Source organism: Haliaeetus albicilla, chromosome 13 (genome assembly GCF_947461875.1).
Source record: "Haliaeetus albicilla chromosome 13, bHalAlb1.1, whole genome shotgun sequence".
Lineage (NCBI taxonomy): Eukaryota > Metazoa > Chordata > Aves > Accipitriformes > Accipitridae > Haliaeetus > Haliaeetus albicilla.
Genome location: NC_091495.1, coordinates 29822252 through 29836036, shown reverse-complemented (window position 1 = coordinate 29836036; position 13785 = coordinate 29822252). Strand labels below are relative to the sequence as shown.

At 34.7% G+C, this 13785-nt stretch overlaps 1 protein-coding gene across 2 annotated transcripts in view; it reads left to right on the top strand.

Annotated features, from left to right (window-relative positions):
- Nucleotides 1-13785, top strand: part of FMN2 (formin 2) — a 164502-nt gene that overhangs the window by 36728 nt on the left and 113989 nt on the right. For both annotated transcript variants that reach the window (XM_069800660.1, XM_069800661.1), the window contains exon 4: nt 2603-2664. In XM_069800660.1, coding sequence (XP_069656761.1) covers nt 2603-2664 — 62 coding nt within the window. The remainder of the gene's footprint in view (nt 1-2602; nt 2665-13785) is intronic.

Sequence of the window (13785 nt, the reverse complement as noted above, 5' to 3'; positions counted from 1 at the left end):
TGTTTTTTAGTTTTGCTTAACGAAGATAAAACCCTGTTAGTTTGCTGCGAATAGATTGTATTTGATGAATTTTGGCAAACTAACCTTAAAATTATCTGCTCATATCACCCTGAACTCGGCTTATATTTAGAACCCTTTTTAGAACAAAAATCTGTGTAAGGTAAAAATAAGCTAGACAATTCTGTCAAATTGTTAAATATTGACAAATATATAGGAACAGCCTTATCCTACTTTATTTTTTTAAGAACTTTTGAGTAAGGGAGGTAGTTTGTGCCAATTTGCATAACAGGAAACATTACTTTCTAAGTTGTGCGTGTACATGTCTTGTCTAGTACTAAAACGTTAGGAAAGAATAAAGCCTGGTGTAAGCAAAGATCAAATTAATCTTAAAGTTTCTCTCAACCATACAGAAAATTAAAATCACGTACACAGGCCTCAGGGAGATCACCAATGCCCAAATACCAGTGAAGTTTTCCTTGTTCTGCAAATCAATTGAGGTAGGGTTAGCCAAAAATGTTCTCTTCCAGATAATTTGTAAAACAAGTATCTCACAATTGCTTAGTTTAAAAACGTTAATACTCTTCCCTTCTTTCAGAAGAGACATTAATTGCTTTTACCAGAAAATAATAATTCACTATTTTTGGTGAGGTTCTTTTGATTGCAATGAGGAGTGAGTGTCCAATTCATTAGTAGCATCCTGAATTTTCTTCAGTAAAAAAGGTTGAGGTCTGTTAATTTTCAAGGGGTGGCCTTGCAGCCACTGGCAATGAAACTTCCCCCTTGTATGTCTCGCCTCCCAACAGCTGGGATTGTCAAAAAGCTGTGAGGAGGCCAAAGGCTGAGGAATTATCAATCCAGAGGTACTGGACCACAACTGATTCACTCTTCCTGCAAACAGTCAACAGATTTGCCTGCTGTATAGTGGTACCCTTTAAAGATGTAAGAAGGGTGTGAGATGCACATGTTCTCTGGGCAGGTATAAGAAAAAATATTTCTATTCTTGTCCTGTGTACAAAACTAGGCTATGACCAGTTAAGGAGGCATCATTAGCAGTAGCTACTAAGCTGGTGACAGATCTTTACACTGTGTAGCTGCTGGTTTGGTTTTTTGGTTTTTTGGGTTTTTTTTTGTGGTTGGGGTTTTTTTCCCTGTTTTTCTTTTTTCTAGTTATCTCCTATCAGACAAGGAGACTGAGGCACACAGAGGTTCTTTAAGGTCAGAGAAAAAAAATCTGTAGAAAGGTCAGAATGGAGAGCAAAGCTTTTAATTCAGGCTCTGTGCTTTAACTACAAGACCCTCTCTCTTCCATAAATAAATTAAAATTAAGTCTTTGTTGTTCTCTGCAATGGCTTACCAAAAGACTTGAGGGTCCGTGTATTGGGTTGTTACATGCTTGTGTCATTTCCAGCACAAAATCTGTTATTTCTTATCCAGCAGCCAATCAAAATACTGAACTGTAAAAACAATGCAGGACTGTGCAGTATGTGTCTCTCACTGAAGTAAATATTAGTGCAATTGAGGTTTTAATGTAATTTCTCTTGTGCTTAGGTTTGGTTTAAATAGAAATGTTTTTATGAAAACAGAGTTCTCAAAGACTGGTATTTGTAGAGAGAATAATAGTTATCCAGGTTTTAAAATAGGAAAGGGAATCTAGTTGGGGGTGTGTGTCTTATGTTTTGATGCCCATTTTCCAGCTAAAATACACAGATAAAAGTTCTTAGTCCCACCACTGTTTTATTTTTCATCATCACAGCGATAGTTGGAGATCAGTAGTTCCATTTAAAACCACCATGCTGGGACAAACAATTTTTTTCTCCATTTAAAGACAGTAATGAAGTGAAGGAATGCATAGATATTCATTAGGATTCTTATTAGTTATTCTAAAGTAGAAAATAATTGAACAAGATACAAATAGAACAAAGTACTGCTGTTTTATTTTTCAATGGAAATGAGTAACGTGGTCAAAATTCCAAAAGTCAGATTAATGTTGTTTCTTTGCCCAAAAGAGAGAGTGTGGAATTTAGTACAAAGGTGAAGAATTAGTTTTGAAGAATCAGTTTGAATGTCCCCAGTACTGGGAAGCTCTGACTGTACACTTACACAGTAAGTGTACTGTCCCAAACCATCCCTTTGTAAGGCCGAGATGTTGTATACAGTGAATTATAAAGCTAGGATGAAATTGAGATTTCTCAAAAATGTATTTGCAATAGTAAGGCCAATTGCATTCAAGCACACTTTTAAAATGAGTTTAGATCTGTATCACTGTGTGTATAACAGAATGTGTATAATAGAGTCATAAGTAACTATTTTTCTTTGAATCAGAAATTTTGACAATCAAAATGCACTTCTTTCAAGTTTAAGATGATGGCATTTAATGTTGAGTCATAATACATACATTGCAAAGTGAGATCAGGCTGGCTTTATTTACACATATAATCTGTTCAGTTAATTTTAGGTGGATAATTTGGAAAGTGGGACAGTTAACATTGTTTTCTTTTTAACTCTACCCTCTTTTAATGAAATTCTTAATGTGTATTTCAAAAGATCAATGATTTTTTTTTATATAGAACTTTTAAAATCTGTGTCTTCTTTTCAAATTCAGAGTTGAAATCTACTGTCCTAGAAACAGAGAAACAGTGCATAGAAGATGTTCAGCAGGTACAGGTAAGATTCTAACAGAAGTGTTTTATCTATCATTTTGTAAAAAGACCAGAAAAACATTACTTCAGACATTTTTGCAGTAGTTTAGTGTACTGAATGTTCTGTCTGCAAACATTCGGAAGTGTGGATTTGATTCTAAATTTTTATTTCAAAGTGCTTACATGCTCCATAGTGTATCTAGGTACAGAGACTGAAGGTTCCTGCCTGTCTAAGGTCATTCTTGTAAAATGTTATTGTTCATTTCACTCAGAAGTAAGTTAACAGTTGGTTCTGGAGGTCGGATGCCATTACTAAGGAATAGTAATAGAAGATCTGGTTATATTAGCTAATCTACAAAAGTTCATGTCCATAATAGTGGCAGAGATTTTTTTCTGTTTCTCCACTGAAGTTTATAGTGGTGGTAGTAGGTGAACAGACTTAGGGTGCCATGCTGGACTTCAAAAGGAGATAATGTAATACTGGGATAGTGGAGACTTAGTCTGGGTTGGACTTGTTCAATGTAAACACAACCTATTTTATTTTATCTTTTTTAACATGTCACCACTCATGTTATGTTATTCATTAAACATGGTGCAGTTTGATGGAGTTGAGGAAATTCAAATTGTGTTTCCTCAGAAGACTAGCTTTTTTTTTTTTTTTTTGTGAAAGCTCTCCGATCACAGGTACCAGACTTATCTTACTAGAGAATAAGACTATTCAATTGTTCTGGAGGTCAGGAAGAGGAAGGTAAAGTTCTGGTGTCTTTGAATCTTAGTTTGCAACAAAGAGTGGCCAAAAGCTCTTGATATCTATTTCTTTTTTCTTTTTTTTTTTTTCTTTTTTTATTTCCTTGGTGGGGTTTGTTTTTTGTGGGGGGCTTTTGTTGTTGTTTTGGGGTTGGTTTTTTTTTTGTTGTTAATGTCTGGATGGCTCAAGCATCACTGCATTGAGCAGCATTTGTGAAAATGATCAGTAGTTTGCTTATAAGGGAGAAAATAAGGAATGCTTAGTGAAATGCGTGCTACTGATCTTTAGACTTGCAAATTTAATCCACGTTCGATCAAGTATTTTATAACCATGGGTGGGCACAGTAGGTATATTACCTTTATGGCTTTTGTCTTGCCAAACAACATTAAAGGAGTTCTAGTCAGTTACATAAATTCTTCTACCTCCATAATTACGAACATTTAAGACTAGAGCCCATTGATAACATCACAAAATTATTCTACGTTGCAATATTTTAAGTTTCATCTAAAATATATTTGTCCCATGCTATTTTTATATTTCAGTCACCCAGGTTTCAGTAGCAATACTTTCTAGTATTTCTTGTGAAAAAGAACTTTTTCCTATACTACCATAACAGTATTGCACATAAGGAGCCTATTTAATCTGTCTCTAGGACTTTAATACATTACAAGAAACAACTTATATAAAAGACTTTTTAAAATTGGAGATGTAATTAATGGAAATAGGTTCATGAATGCTTAGGTACTTTACCTAAAAAAACCCCTGATTCTTTTGCTATTGAGAATTAAGTTTAACCAGCAGCACTAGAGTACTGTTTGATTGCTTGAAGAAATAATGTTTACTTCAGGTTGGGTTTTTTTTGTTATTTTTAAAACTAGCCTATTATGTTGTCCAATTACTGAATTGCATTTGCTGGTGATGTTAGAGATTCCCCATCCCTCTTGCTCAGTGTTGATCTCTTATGACAGTAATGTGAACTTCTTCCATTCTGTACTATTATTCATCAAAGAAGAGCAGAAATAACTTATGAATGCATGATCACCTCATTTGCACAAAATCATCTCAAGTTTTTGCTATATTATGTCATCATCATTCTGGTTTATTTTTAAAATTAGAATGGAAATTATTTAATTTGAGGAGCTGTATGAGGATAAAATGTTTTCATGTGTTCAAATTATTTCTGTACAGTCCCAAACAGTTGAGTGTATTCTACCTATCTATCAATATCTATCTATATCAATTTATAAAAACATCTGGAAAGTAGAATAGTCACACTAACTTTTTTGTCATGTTTGTAGATAAATCCTTTACTGCAATCAAATCATTCTTGGTGTTATTTGTACTTTTTTTAAGTGGTGAAATACTATGAAATGTTTCTATCGGAGATCTAGCCTCTTCTATTCTTTGTCTAGCTTGTCCATAGTTTTTCTTTCTGAAGAATGCAAGCATTGGCTGAAGTGAGCCAAGTAGGTGATTTTTCTCTTTTCTTTCGATACATGACAAAGAGAGCCCTAGTGTAATATTTGAAATGGATCAACTAAGTCTACTTACAAGCTTTTCCCCTCTCCCCTCCCTCGGAAAAGACATTTTCCACATGCTATTAAAATAATTGGAGATAGCTGATACTGACATAGAAACAACTGCAAATGTAACATGACGCTGATAATTTATCTCACTTATGATAAACAGTTAACTAAAAGATTCAGAATAATTCTAAATTAAAAGCACAAATAACACACACGCTGAGCCTGGATTCTATGCTGTCTTGCCACTGGAAGGGGCTTTTTTATATATCTTCTCCATTTCCTTACCTTTACAATGTTAGACATAACTTTCATATTTTGCAGAGTAATTTCCTAAAGTTTTTAAGACTTATCTTTGGAGTCCAAGATAGCTAATTTTCAAAAATTACAAATAAAAAAAATGAGGGCCTGAGGATGTGCTTGCTTCTAGTGCAGGAATTGGTAAGCAGAGGAAAAATACTTAAAATTGGCAGCCATTTCAAGTCCTGGTTTTGAAATGCCAGAGGAGCAACAATTTCTGCTTAGTCTTCCCAGTACAAACAGAGAAAGCTTTGTTAGGCCTAACTCCTTTAGTGAAGGAAGAAGAGAAAAATTGAATGTTCAGATTTAGAATCTCCAGCTTCAAACCTGATTTTTAGATTTGACAACTGTACTTTTGTGCAAGAGCCAATTTCCTTTCTGTTTTGTGCACCAATCTTTTGTGGTATCCTTGCAATTCCCCCTACATTCTAACTCAGTTTTCAGGTTTGCTTGATTTTGTTTACATGGTAGGTAAAAAAAGATTCTTAGCAGAATGAAAAAAAAAAAAAAGAAAAAAAAAGGCATCTTATAGTTGTGAGTACACGAAAAGTAGGCTTTGGTTAGTAGTGGGACATCACAGAACCAAAAATCTGAAGATGTCTGGAAGTCACCTAAATTCCTTGTTTTCTTATATGCCTTATTATCAAAATATTTAAAATTTCTTCTTTTTTTGATCGTTTGTGATGAGTGTCTATTCTGAGTATCACACAAATTTAAAAATAAAGTCCTCATTACATTTATTTAAAGGTCAGCATCCGGATGTAATGAATTATTCTTCATGCCACTGACGATGCCTGGTCTCTGTAACCCTGTCTCAGGAGATGAGGTTTTGCCAGACTGTTCCAATTTCTAGCAGTTTGGTCATGAGATAGGCTGCATTGAGTATTTAAACTATATTTACAGCAAAAAAGCTTGCCATCAAAAAATTCTTATGCCTGTAATGTTTCCAGCTCAGTTGTTCACTTTGATTTGGTTTAACCCATTTAAACCAACAAATAAACCCTGAACCAAAATTATGTGTCTTCTTGGAATGCCACGTACTTCAACTGATAGTAACAACCAGTCAAAATTTTGGCAGTTCTCAAGCACAGAAGACAGATTTCTAATACATGATCTATTGGTGTGCTTCCCAACAATGTCATAGGGAAACAGAGCTAGCCTTAAAACTCTTAAATTCCAGGACATGGTTTGCCATGTTGAGTATACTTTCTACTTTGAAAACATAATATTATAAGTCTGACTCTCGGAGTGTCTCTTTAGGGTATTCTTAACTACCACGCTTTACAGGTAACCCCTCTCTCAGCCTTTCAGCAGGGACCTTTTTTCTTACTCTAGTCTTTAAATACAAATTATTATAACTCCTTAGGGTAATAACTTAGTGACATTTGAAATGTTCCAATTCTGACATTTAATAATACAAGAAGAAAGGTTGTGAAATCCTTTAAGATAAATACATGATCAGTCTATTTAGAAAATATAAAACATTGGCAGGATTGGGATTTACTTTTCATTATTATAAAATGTCGCAGCTAGACTTAGTCTCTGAAACATGCATGCTGCTCAAAACTCTCTTAAACGAAAGTTCAGAAAGATTATTCTTTACAGGTGAAGGTAAGATAAAGAAGGTAAATATAACAGTTGTCTGAAATGGTGAAATAAAACCTGTTTTATTTTGGTATTATATGGCTTCCATCAGGGTAGAGGCAAACTGTATACAAGACTGGTTAATAACTGTGTTCAACAGAAACTGGAGGAAAATTAGGAACTCTTCCTTTATGAGCTCCCAAACCATTCTATGGCTGTGGCTCTTTTTACACTGCTTCATTTTATATGTGTCTTCTTGAGATATTCATTCAGAAGGACCCAGTGATCCTGGGAACACGTCACTTCTCTTCTGCCCCTTCACTACTTGCTAGGTTACTTTTTGTAAGGGGGAAGAGAAGGCTTGGGGAGGCAATCAGTAGTTCTTCTAAACCAATTCTTTTCCTACAAAAGTATGACTGCTGAAATCGGATTTCAGCTGGGGAAAAAAGGTACACACTTGGGTAAAAAAAAACAACAAAAATGTATGTTGTACTCACAAGGATCTGCTATATTCGGTTGTCTCAATGAGGAAAGAAAGGAGTATGAAAAAAGCAAACTTTTCTAGAAGTTTTCCATATGAATTGAATGATAGTGAAGTCTGTACCTATTGCATTTTTCGAAGTAAATACTATAGCTAACTGATGATCTCTGTCCTGACAAATAGAATTGGATATATTGTTTTAAGGAGAACTGTATCAATGTAAACTTCCTGCATCAGCATGCTGGTATACCCCAATCTCAAAAAACAAAAAGCTAAAAAAATTCAGAGGTATAAATCTCTCTTGTTCTTATCTTGCAAAAAATAAAGCCGGGCTTGCAATATGTGGTGCACAGGAACTTATGTTCTAATTGTAGGTCCAATGTTTAACGTTAGAATTGAGATATCTTAGGTTAAAGTGCATGAATATCAGGAAGCATATGTAGGCAGATAGTGTTTTCTTGTTAGCCTTGAGGATAAATTATGCTTTATCAAAAATGCACAGAAAGGAAACCAAGTTGTGTGAAAGAAGATGATAGAAACCTGGCAGAAGATACTACTGCTGGGGTCATAGGAACTGCTTAAGTACAGAGTGTTTTGCTCAGGCAGTAAAAAGGAGTCTAACCTTTGTCAAACTTCACTCCAGGACATAAGTGCAAATCAGGTATACTGTCTTTCATGTTCATGAAATATAGTTTTTACGCAGAAGTTTCCAATTTTATTGATGGAAATCTGTCTTTGATTCTTAATATTAGAACTTACTTTTCACTTTAAACCTGCTGAAATTTTCAGGTTTCTTTTTGTTTTTAGAAAGCCTAATAAGCACTAATAGATTTTTCATGCTCTACAACTGTAGCAGATTAATTAATTATACTTTTTAAAATATGAAGCGAGGTTCTCTGAGTTGAGACTTCAATATAATTTAAACAGAGATTGTCTGTTCCAGTCTGTTGTTCTTCCTATATGAATAGTAGCTGAACTTTGTGATTAAAACACTGTCTTCTGATAATGTCAGGATTTCTTAGGCCCTGAAGGAAGCATGAGGACGCAAGTAGAAATATTAAAAATGAGGTCATTAGAGAGCCTGAAAGACATCATAAAGAAGTCAGCCTATTCAGCCACTAGATGGCAGTTAAGTATTTTTTAATGAACTGTGCAAAGCACTTGTGTGTCATTCCCGGGGGGTCCTGCAGATACCCTATAGTGAGAATATTAATATTTTAATTTTTTGAAGTCAGAAAGTGGTAGCTTTCTGGTAGTTAATAAGTTAGCCTGTAAAAAGTATGCACACTTGCTGTGCTTAATCTGACCAAGGTTTAGTAATTGGAGCATCTCTCGAAGGTAGTAAAAACGTGTCCTAAAAATAATAACAAAAATCCTGAAACATTAAATGTTTAGAAAGTTCTGTTCTGTCACTGTTAAGTTGGGGTTTTGGGGTTTTGTTTTGTTTTGTTTTTTTAAACCAGTGGAGGGAAGACATTTGATTTGGTCTACAAGTCTTCTGGATGACTGTCTTTGTAGTGATAATTTAAAAGTTTTACTGCTGAATTACCATCATTTAAATAAAGAGGTCAGTTTTCTGTTGGATATGAAATTCATTTCTTCAACGGTAATCCTGAATCTTTTCCATTTAGTTCTGATGAGGAAGAGATTTAAAAAGAAACAAACAAAAAAGGATAAAAGTTCATCAGACATAATTTTATCAATTAATTGACATACATAGAATATAAATCATAGACTTCATATTTAAATAAAAATAAATTAGTATAGTATGTCAAGCCTGTGTGGTAGAAAAATAAAAGGAGTTAATTCTCAGGACAAATGTTAGTATTTTGTATTATATCCAGACTTCACAATACTTGGATTGACTTCCGTTGTTTTGCTTGAAGGCAGTGTTTGCTTCTTTAAAAGGAACAATACGTTGGTATAATTTTCAGTGGAGTGACAATAGCACATTTTTGCACTCTTCCTCTTGGCCATGGTGAGACTAAAATTTGTTTTGTTCTAATCTGTGTTCTTGATGTTAATGTCAAGATGAAGTTTTACTTACATGCTCTTTTCAATTTGAAGGGCCCTTTATTCTGTTTTTCCACTTTGACATGTGGCATGCTCCCTCAATTACAGCTCTGAAATAACATAAAAATCGTAGTATAATTTAGGGCTGAATAGACATTAGGAGGTCATGCTGTCCAATCACTTTCCCTCCAACACTCTCCTCCAAGCAAGGCTAGCTTAGATGTTTGGTTGTTTTTCTCAGGACTTCGCCCATCTCTGAGGATGGGTATGTGGTAGTGCTAATCTGTACTTCCTGCTTTGCCTAGTTGGTGGTAAAATAAGTCTTGCTACATTTCTGATGTGTTGTTTTGACAACAGCTTAAGGAGATGAAAATGTGTGCTCTAAAAGCACATATATTTCCTGTGAGTTACTCCTAATTCAAATACTGTGTACTTACAGGCTTTGATTAAAATTCTCAAGAAACTGCTGGTCAAGTTCAAATGATTCATCTAGTTTCACAACTCCTACATCACAAACTTTTATGAGCATATGGCAGATCATAATACAAATTTTGCATCTTGTAATCATAATGGGCATTCTGCATTTTCCATTTTGACTATGCTTTATACTCAGACAAAACAAGACAGACTTTTTTTGTCATTTTAGGCACAACTTCTTTGAAAATAGCACCAACCTTAAGGTTCAGGCAAGAATAATGTCTGAACAGCGTGCTTGCAAATTCTATCCAATGGAAGTTAGGATTTACAGACTTCCCTTTCTTCTGTCATTGATGGGAAAACAAGGAAAAATGAGAGTAAAACTGAGAAACTTATTTTAACCAGAATTACTTGGTGGTACTTAAAATCCTTTGCTATAATGTGAAAGACTTTCTCCTTCTTTCTGAAGAGATGAATTATTGTATGGGATGGGGCTTGGATAGGAAGAATTACTTGTTTTCTGTCTGTGTGTCTGTAATTCTGAGCGCTAGCATGTTTCTTCTCTTGCCTTCTACAGCGAGCTTCTTGTAAAATGTTAGCAGAGTACTGTCACTGCTCTGAGGGAGCAGTGAATAGAAATGCATGATAGGCATACACTTATTGAAAATGCAGTTTTGAACTGTTTTCTATTTTCTCCTCTGAATTCTCAGTCTTTTTACTCACGAAGATAAGTAAATTGAGATAGTGTTCATTCTATCTATGCATTCCTGGTAAGAGCAAAATATATAGCAAAGCTGTATTTATTAATTGTTAAAATACAATTTATTTTCTTAAACTCCTCTCTCTAAAATGGAAATCCTATTTCAGATTAAAATCTATAAAATCCTCCTTTCCCAAAATATGGTTTAAATTGGAAGTTTGATTATTTACATATGAAATTCCTCTCACCTTTTGGAGAGAAGTAAAACAAAGAGGGTTTGTATATTCAATGATACGATACTATATCTGGATTACATAGACTATTTTAGGTACTATAGTATTTACTATTCCAAACTTTTTTTAAAAGAACTCCACAGAAATTGAAAAGAACAGATGAAGAAATCGTATTAAATACAAGAGAGCAGCATGAAAAAGTGTGTGTATACAAGTTGGTGTGCATATGTGTATAAACACACATACAGATGCCCACTCCGTAAAATGTGTCTTCAAAGAATATCTGGTCACAGAAATAAAATTTCTTCTTGTGACTTTTCTAGCAGGACAGACTGATCTCATTTGTCAAGTTGGCTTTAACCTGTTTGAGAGACCTCATCCAGTCAAAAGTGAGCCATGTTCTAAAGATTAAATTCTTCTTTTATTTCTCTCAGCATTTAAGATCAGGTGCTACTTTACAGTGGTGTAGATCCTGAGAATTTCCACAGGACTCTATGTGTAGGAGAGATCAGTAATGCTTTTCTTAGTAAAAATGAATATTTCTTTAACTTAGAAATATCCAAAGTTTAAAAAGAAACAACCCCCCCCCCCCCCCCCCCCCCCCCCAATAACCATAACCATAGTATGTTGCCATACCTGAATGAGAACTTATAAGTAAAGCTGAGAAGGATTTCTACCCTTTGGATACAAAACAGACTAACCAGTTTAAATTCTACTTACAGTCAGATCAAAAGATAGTTATCATTGTGTTGTCCATTTTAAGTTGGTATAAGTAAAACCAGTAGGATCACTTTTTTTCTTCTCTGTGTTTTTAAATACATATTTTTTGGTTTTATTTGTTCTTCAGAGAATAAGCCCAAAATGCTAAAAATGAACTCGCATATTCCTGAATGTTTAATTACTTTTTTGTTTTCAGGAAAAGTTGAATATTGAAGAGATAAAAGATTTTTTCTAATGTCCATGATACCAAAAACTTTTTTCTTAACATCTCAAAACCTAAAGCTCAGCTTTTGATGATTTGATTGTGATTGATTTTATTTAATGTTCTTTCACCCAAAATGATACAGCTTTGCTTTTAATATAGCCATCACACTTTCAAAGAGTTAGAGAAGCTGACTGACCTCCAGTCCCCTGCCTTCAGAATATTCGTGAATACATTTGTGAAGGCTCTGATTCCATTTCTCCAAACTTTTTCTGTCGTGAGTCGTAGGCTCATATTTCAGGGTAGTGAAGACTATTCATCCCTTTCTACAAAGATTTATTCTTACTGTGGATATTTTTTCTGCTTATTCCCTGCTGGAAGCCTGAAACAAAAGCAACATGTGAACCTCCCATTTTGTGGTCTGGCTGAACTCTTGAATAAAAAGGGCAAGTACTGTGTAGAAGTATCATACTCTGGACAGTTGCTTATCAGGATGTGGCAAAGTTCACCTGGAAAATCATTAGCTTTTTTGATCTCCAGTACTGGTGATTAAAGGCATTCTGAGTCCTTCAAATTTAGATTATTAATATTCACATTTTGGGCAATAGAATCCCTACTGTCATTTCTAGCATAAAAACTAGTATAGTTTCTGCACATAAAGAACAGAGAAATAATAATAGAATGAGGTAGTTTGCATGGTGACTACTTCCCAGGCTGCCGGTCAATCTCAAGTTGAATCGAAAATCAAGAAAAGGCCTGGTGTGAAAAAGTTCAACTCCTTTCTCTAGTATGCCAATGTAGTAATGTTTGAGGTATGCCAGATTTTATTTTGTGTTTTAACAGAATAAGATGGGTAGTTTCTTTGGCCTGGATACACAGGAAAAATACCCAAACCTTTTAGACTCACAGTTAAAATACTGTAGGACAAACACAGGTGATAGAAGAAAGGAAGTTGATTCATCATGTGATAGTCATTTCACTAAACAGTCTAAATATTGAGCAGAAAATAAATCCAGAACAGTTTTTCTCCCAACTTTAAAGGAAATCTGGGACTCTTAAGGTACCCGTTCCCTATTGGAGTGCTGGCATAGGTGCCCAGGTTTTAGTTGTCTCTTCATCTACCGAAAGACCCAAGCACTGCTAATTCTACTGTAGCAGTCTCTGTGATCAACAGCAGAACATCTAAGAAGACAGCAGAAATAGGAAAAATAAGGTTATTTTAAAATTAATAAAGTTGAACCTCTCCCCCCCCCCCTTCCCCGCCCTTTCTCATTTACATACTTGTTTTACACTGGGTGAGCGACAGAACAGTTGAACCAGTTTCTGGGCTAAATGAAGCTATGTGTAGGGGTAAGCCTTTTTTGAAGTCTTTATTGTTTACTGCTGTACTGTTTCATGCTTCTCTAATAATGATATTTCATATATGCTAGGAGAGAAACCCTCAAACTTGAGGCAGGTTTTTTGCTTGGTTTTTGTTTGGTTGTTTTTTGTTGTTTGGTTTTTTTTTTTTTTAAATAAAGCAGGTCTAAAACTTCTGGGCAATCAGGCTAAAAAAAATGCTAATTGTGCAGGCTAAAAGTAATATTATGTAAGATGACAGTAATTATACTTAACTGCTCTGTAGCTCCTAGGGTGGTCAGTGGTTCTGTAAGATTTTATTTTATCTTTTCTTGTCTGTAGTCTACAAAAATTCTTTTGAGGTTCTTATTGTAGCAGAACTTGAGGGATAACCTAAGGTTGTATTTCAGCTCAGTTAAGAGTCTTACAACTTACAGAGAGAAAACTCTTTGAATCTTCGATGTATCTTAAGTTGGTTTTTGGTTTTTTGTTTTTTATGATTTACTAAAATGGGAACTGTAAAGAACTGGGATCTTATCCTCTGAAATGCACTTAGCCCAGAGATAAGGAATTCAAACTGTTCAGGAACAGAAGCTTCAAGAGACTGAATCTGAACAACACTGTTTTCTTCTGACTTCCAGCTTTACAAGTTGGCATTTATAATGTGTGCATCTTTCTCCAAAGGTCCATGCTCCCTGCTGATCCTATGTTTGGTTTTTTGAACTATTTGAATCGCAATAATTATTGATTTCTGCATGTAATCTTTTTTTCTTTTTGTCACCCATGATAGTTTATGGCAAAATCTCTTGGTTGGTTAGACATGTCCTAGCTCTTTAGTTTAGGAAGAGCTAAATAGTCCCAGTGCCAGCACAGTGCAGGCTGGTGTA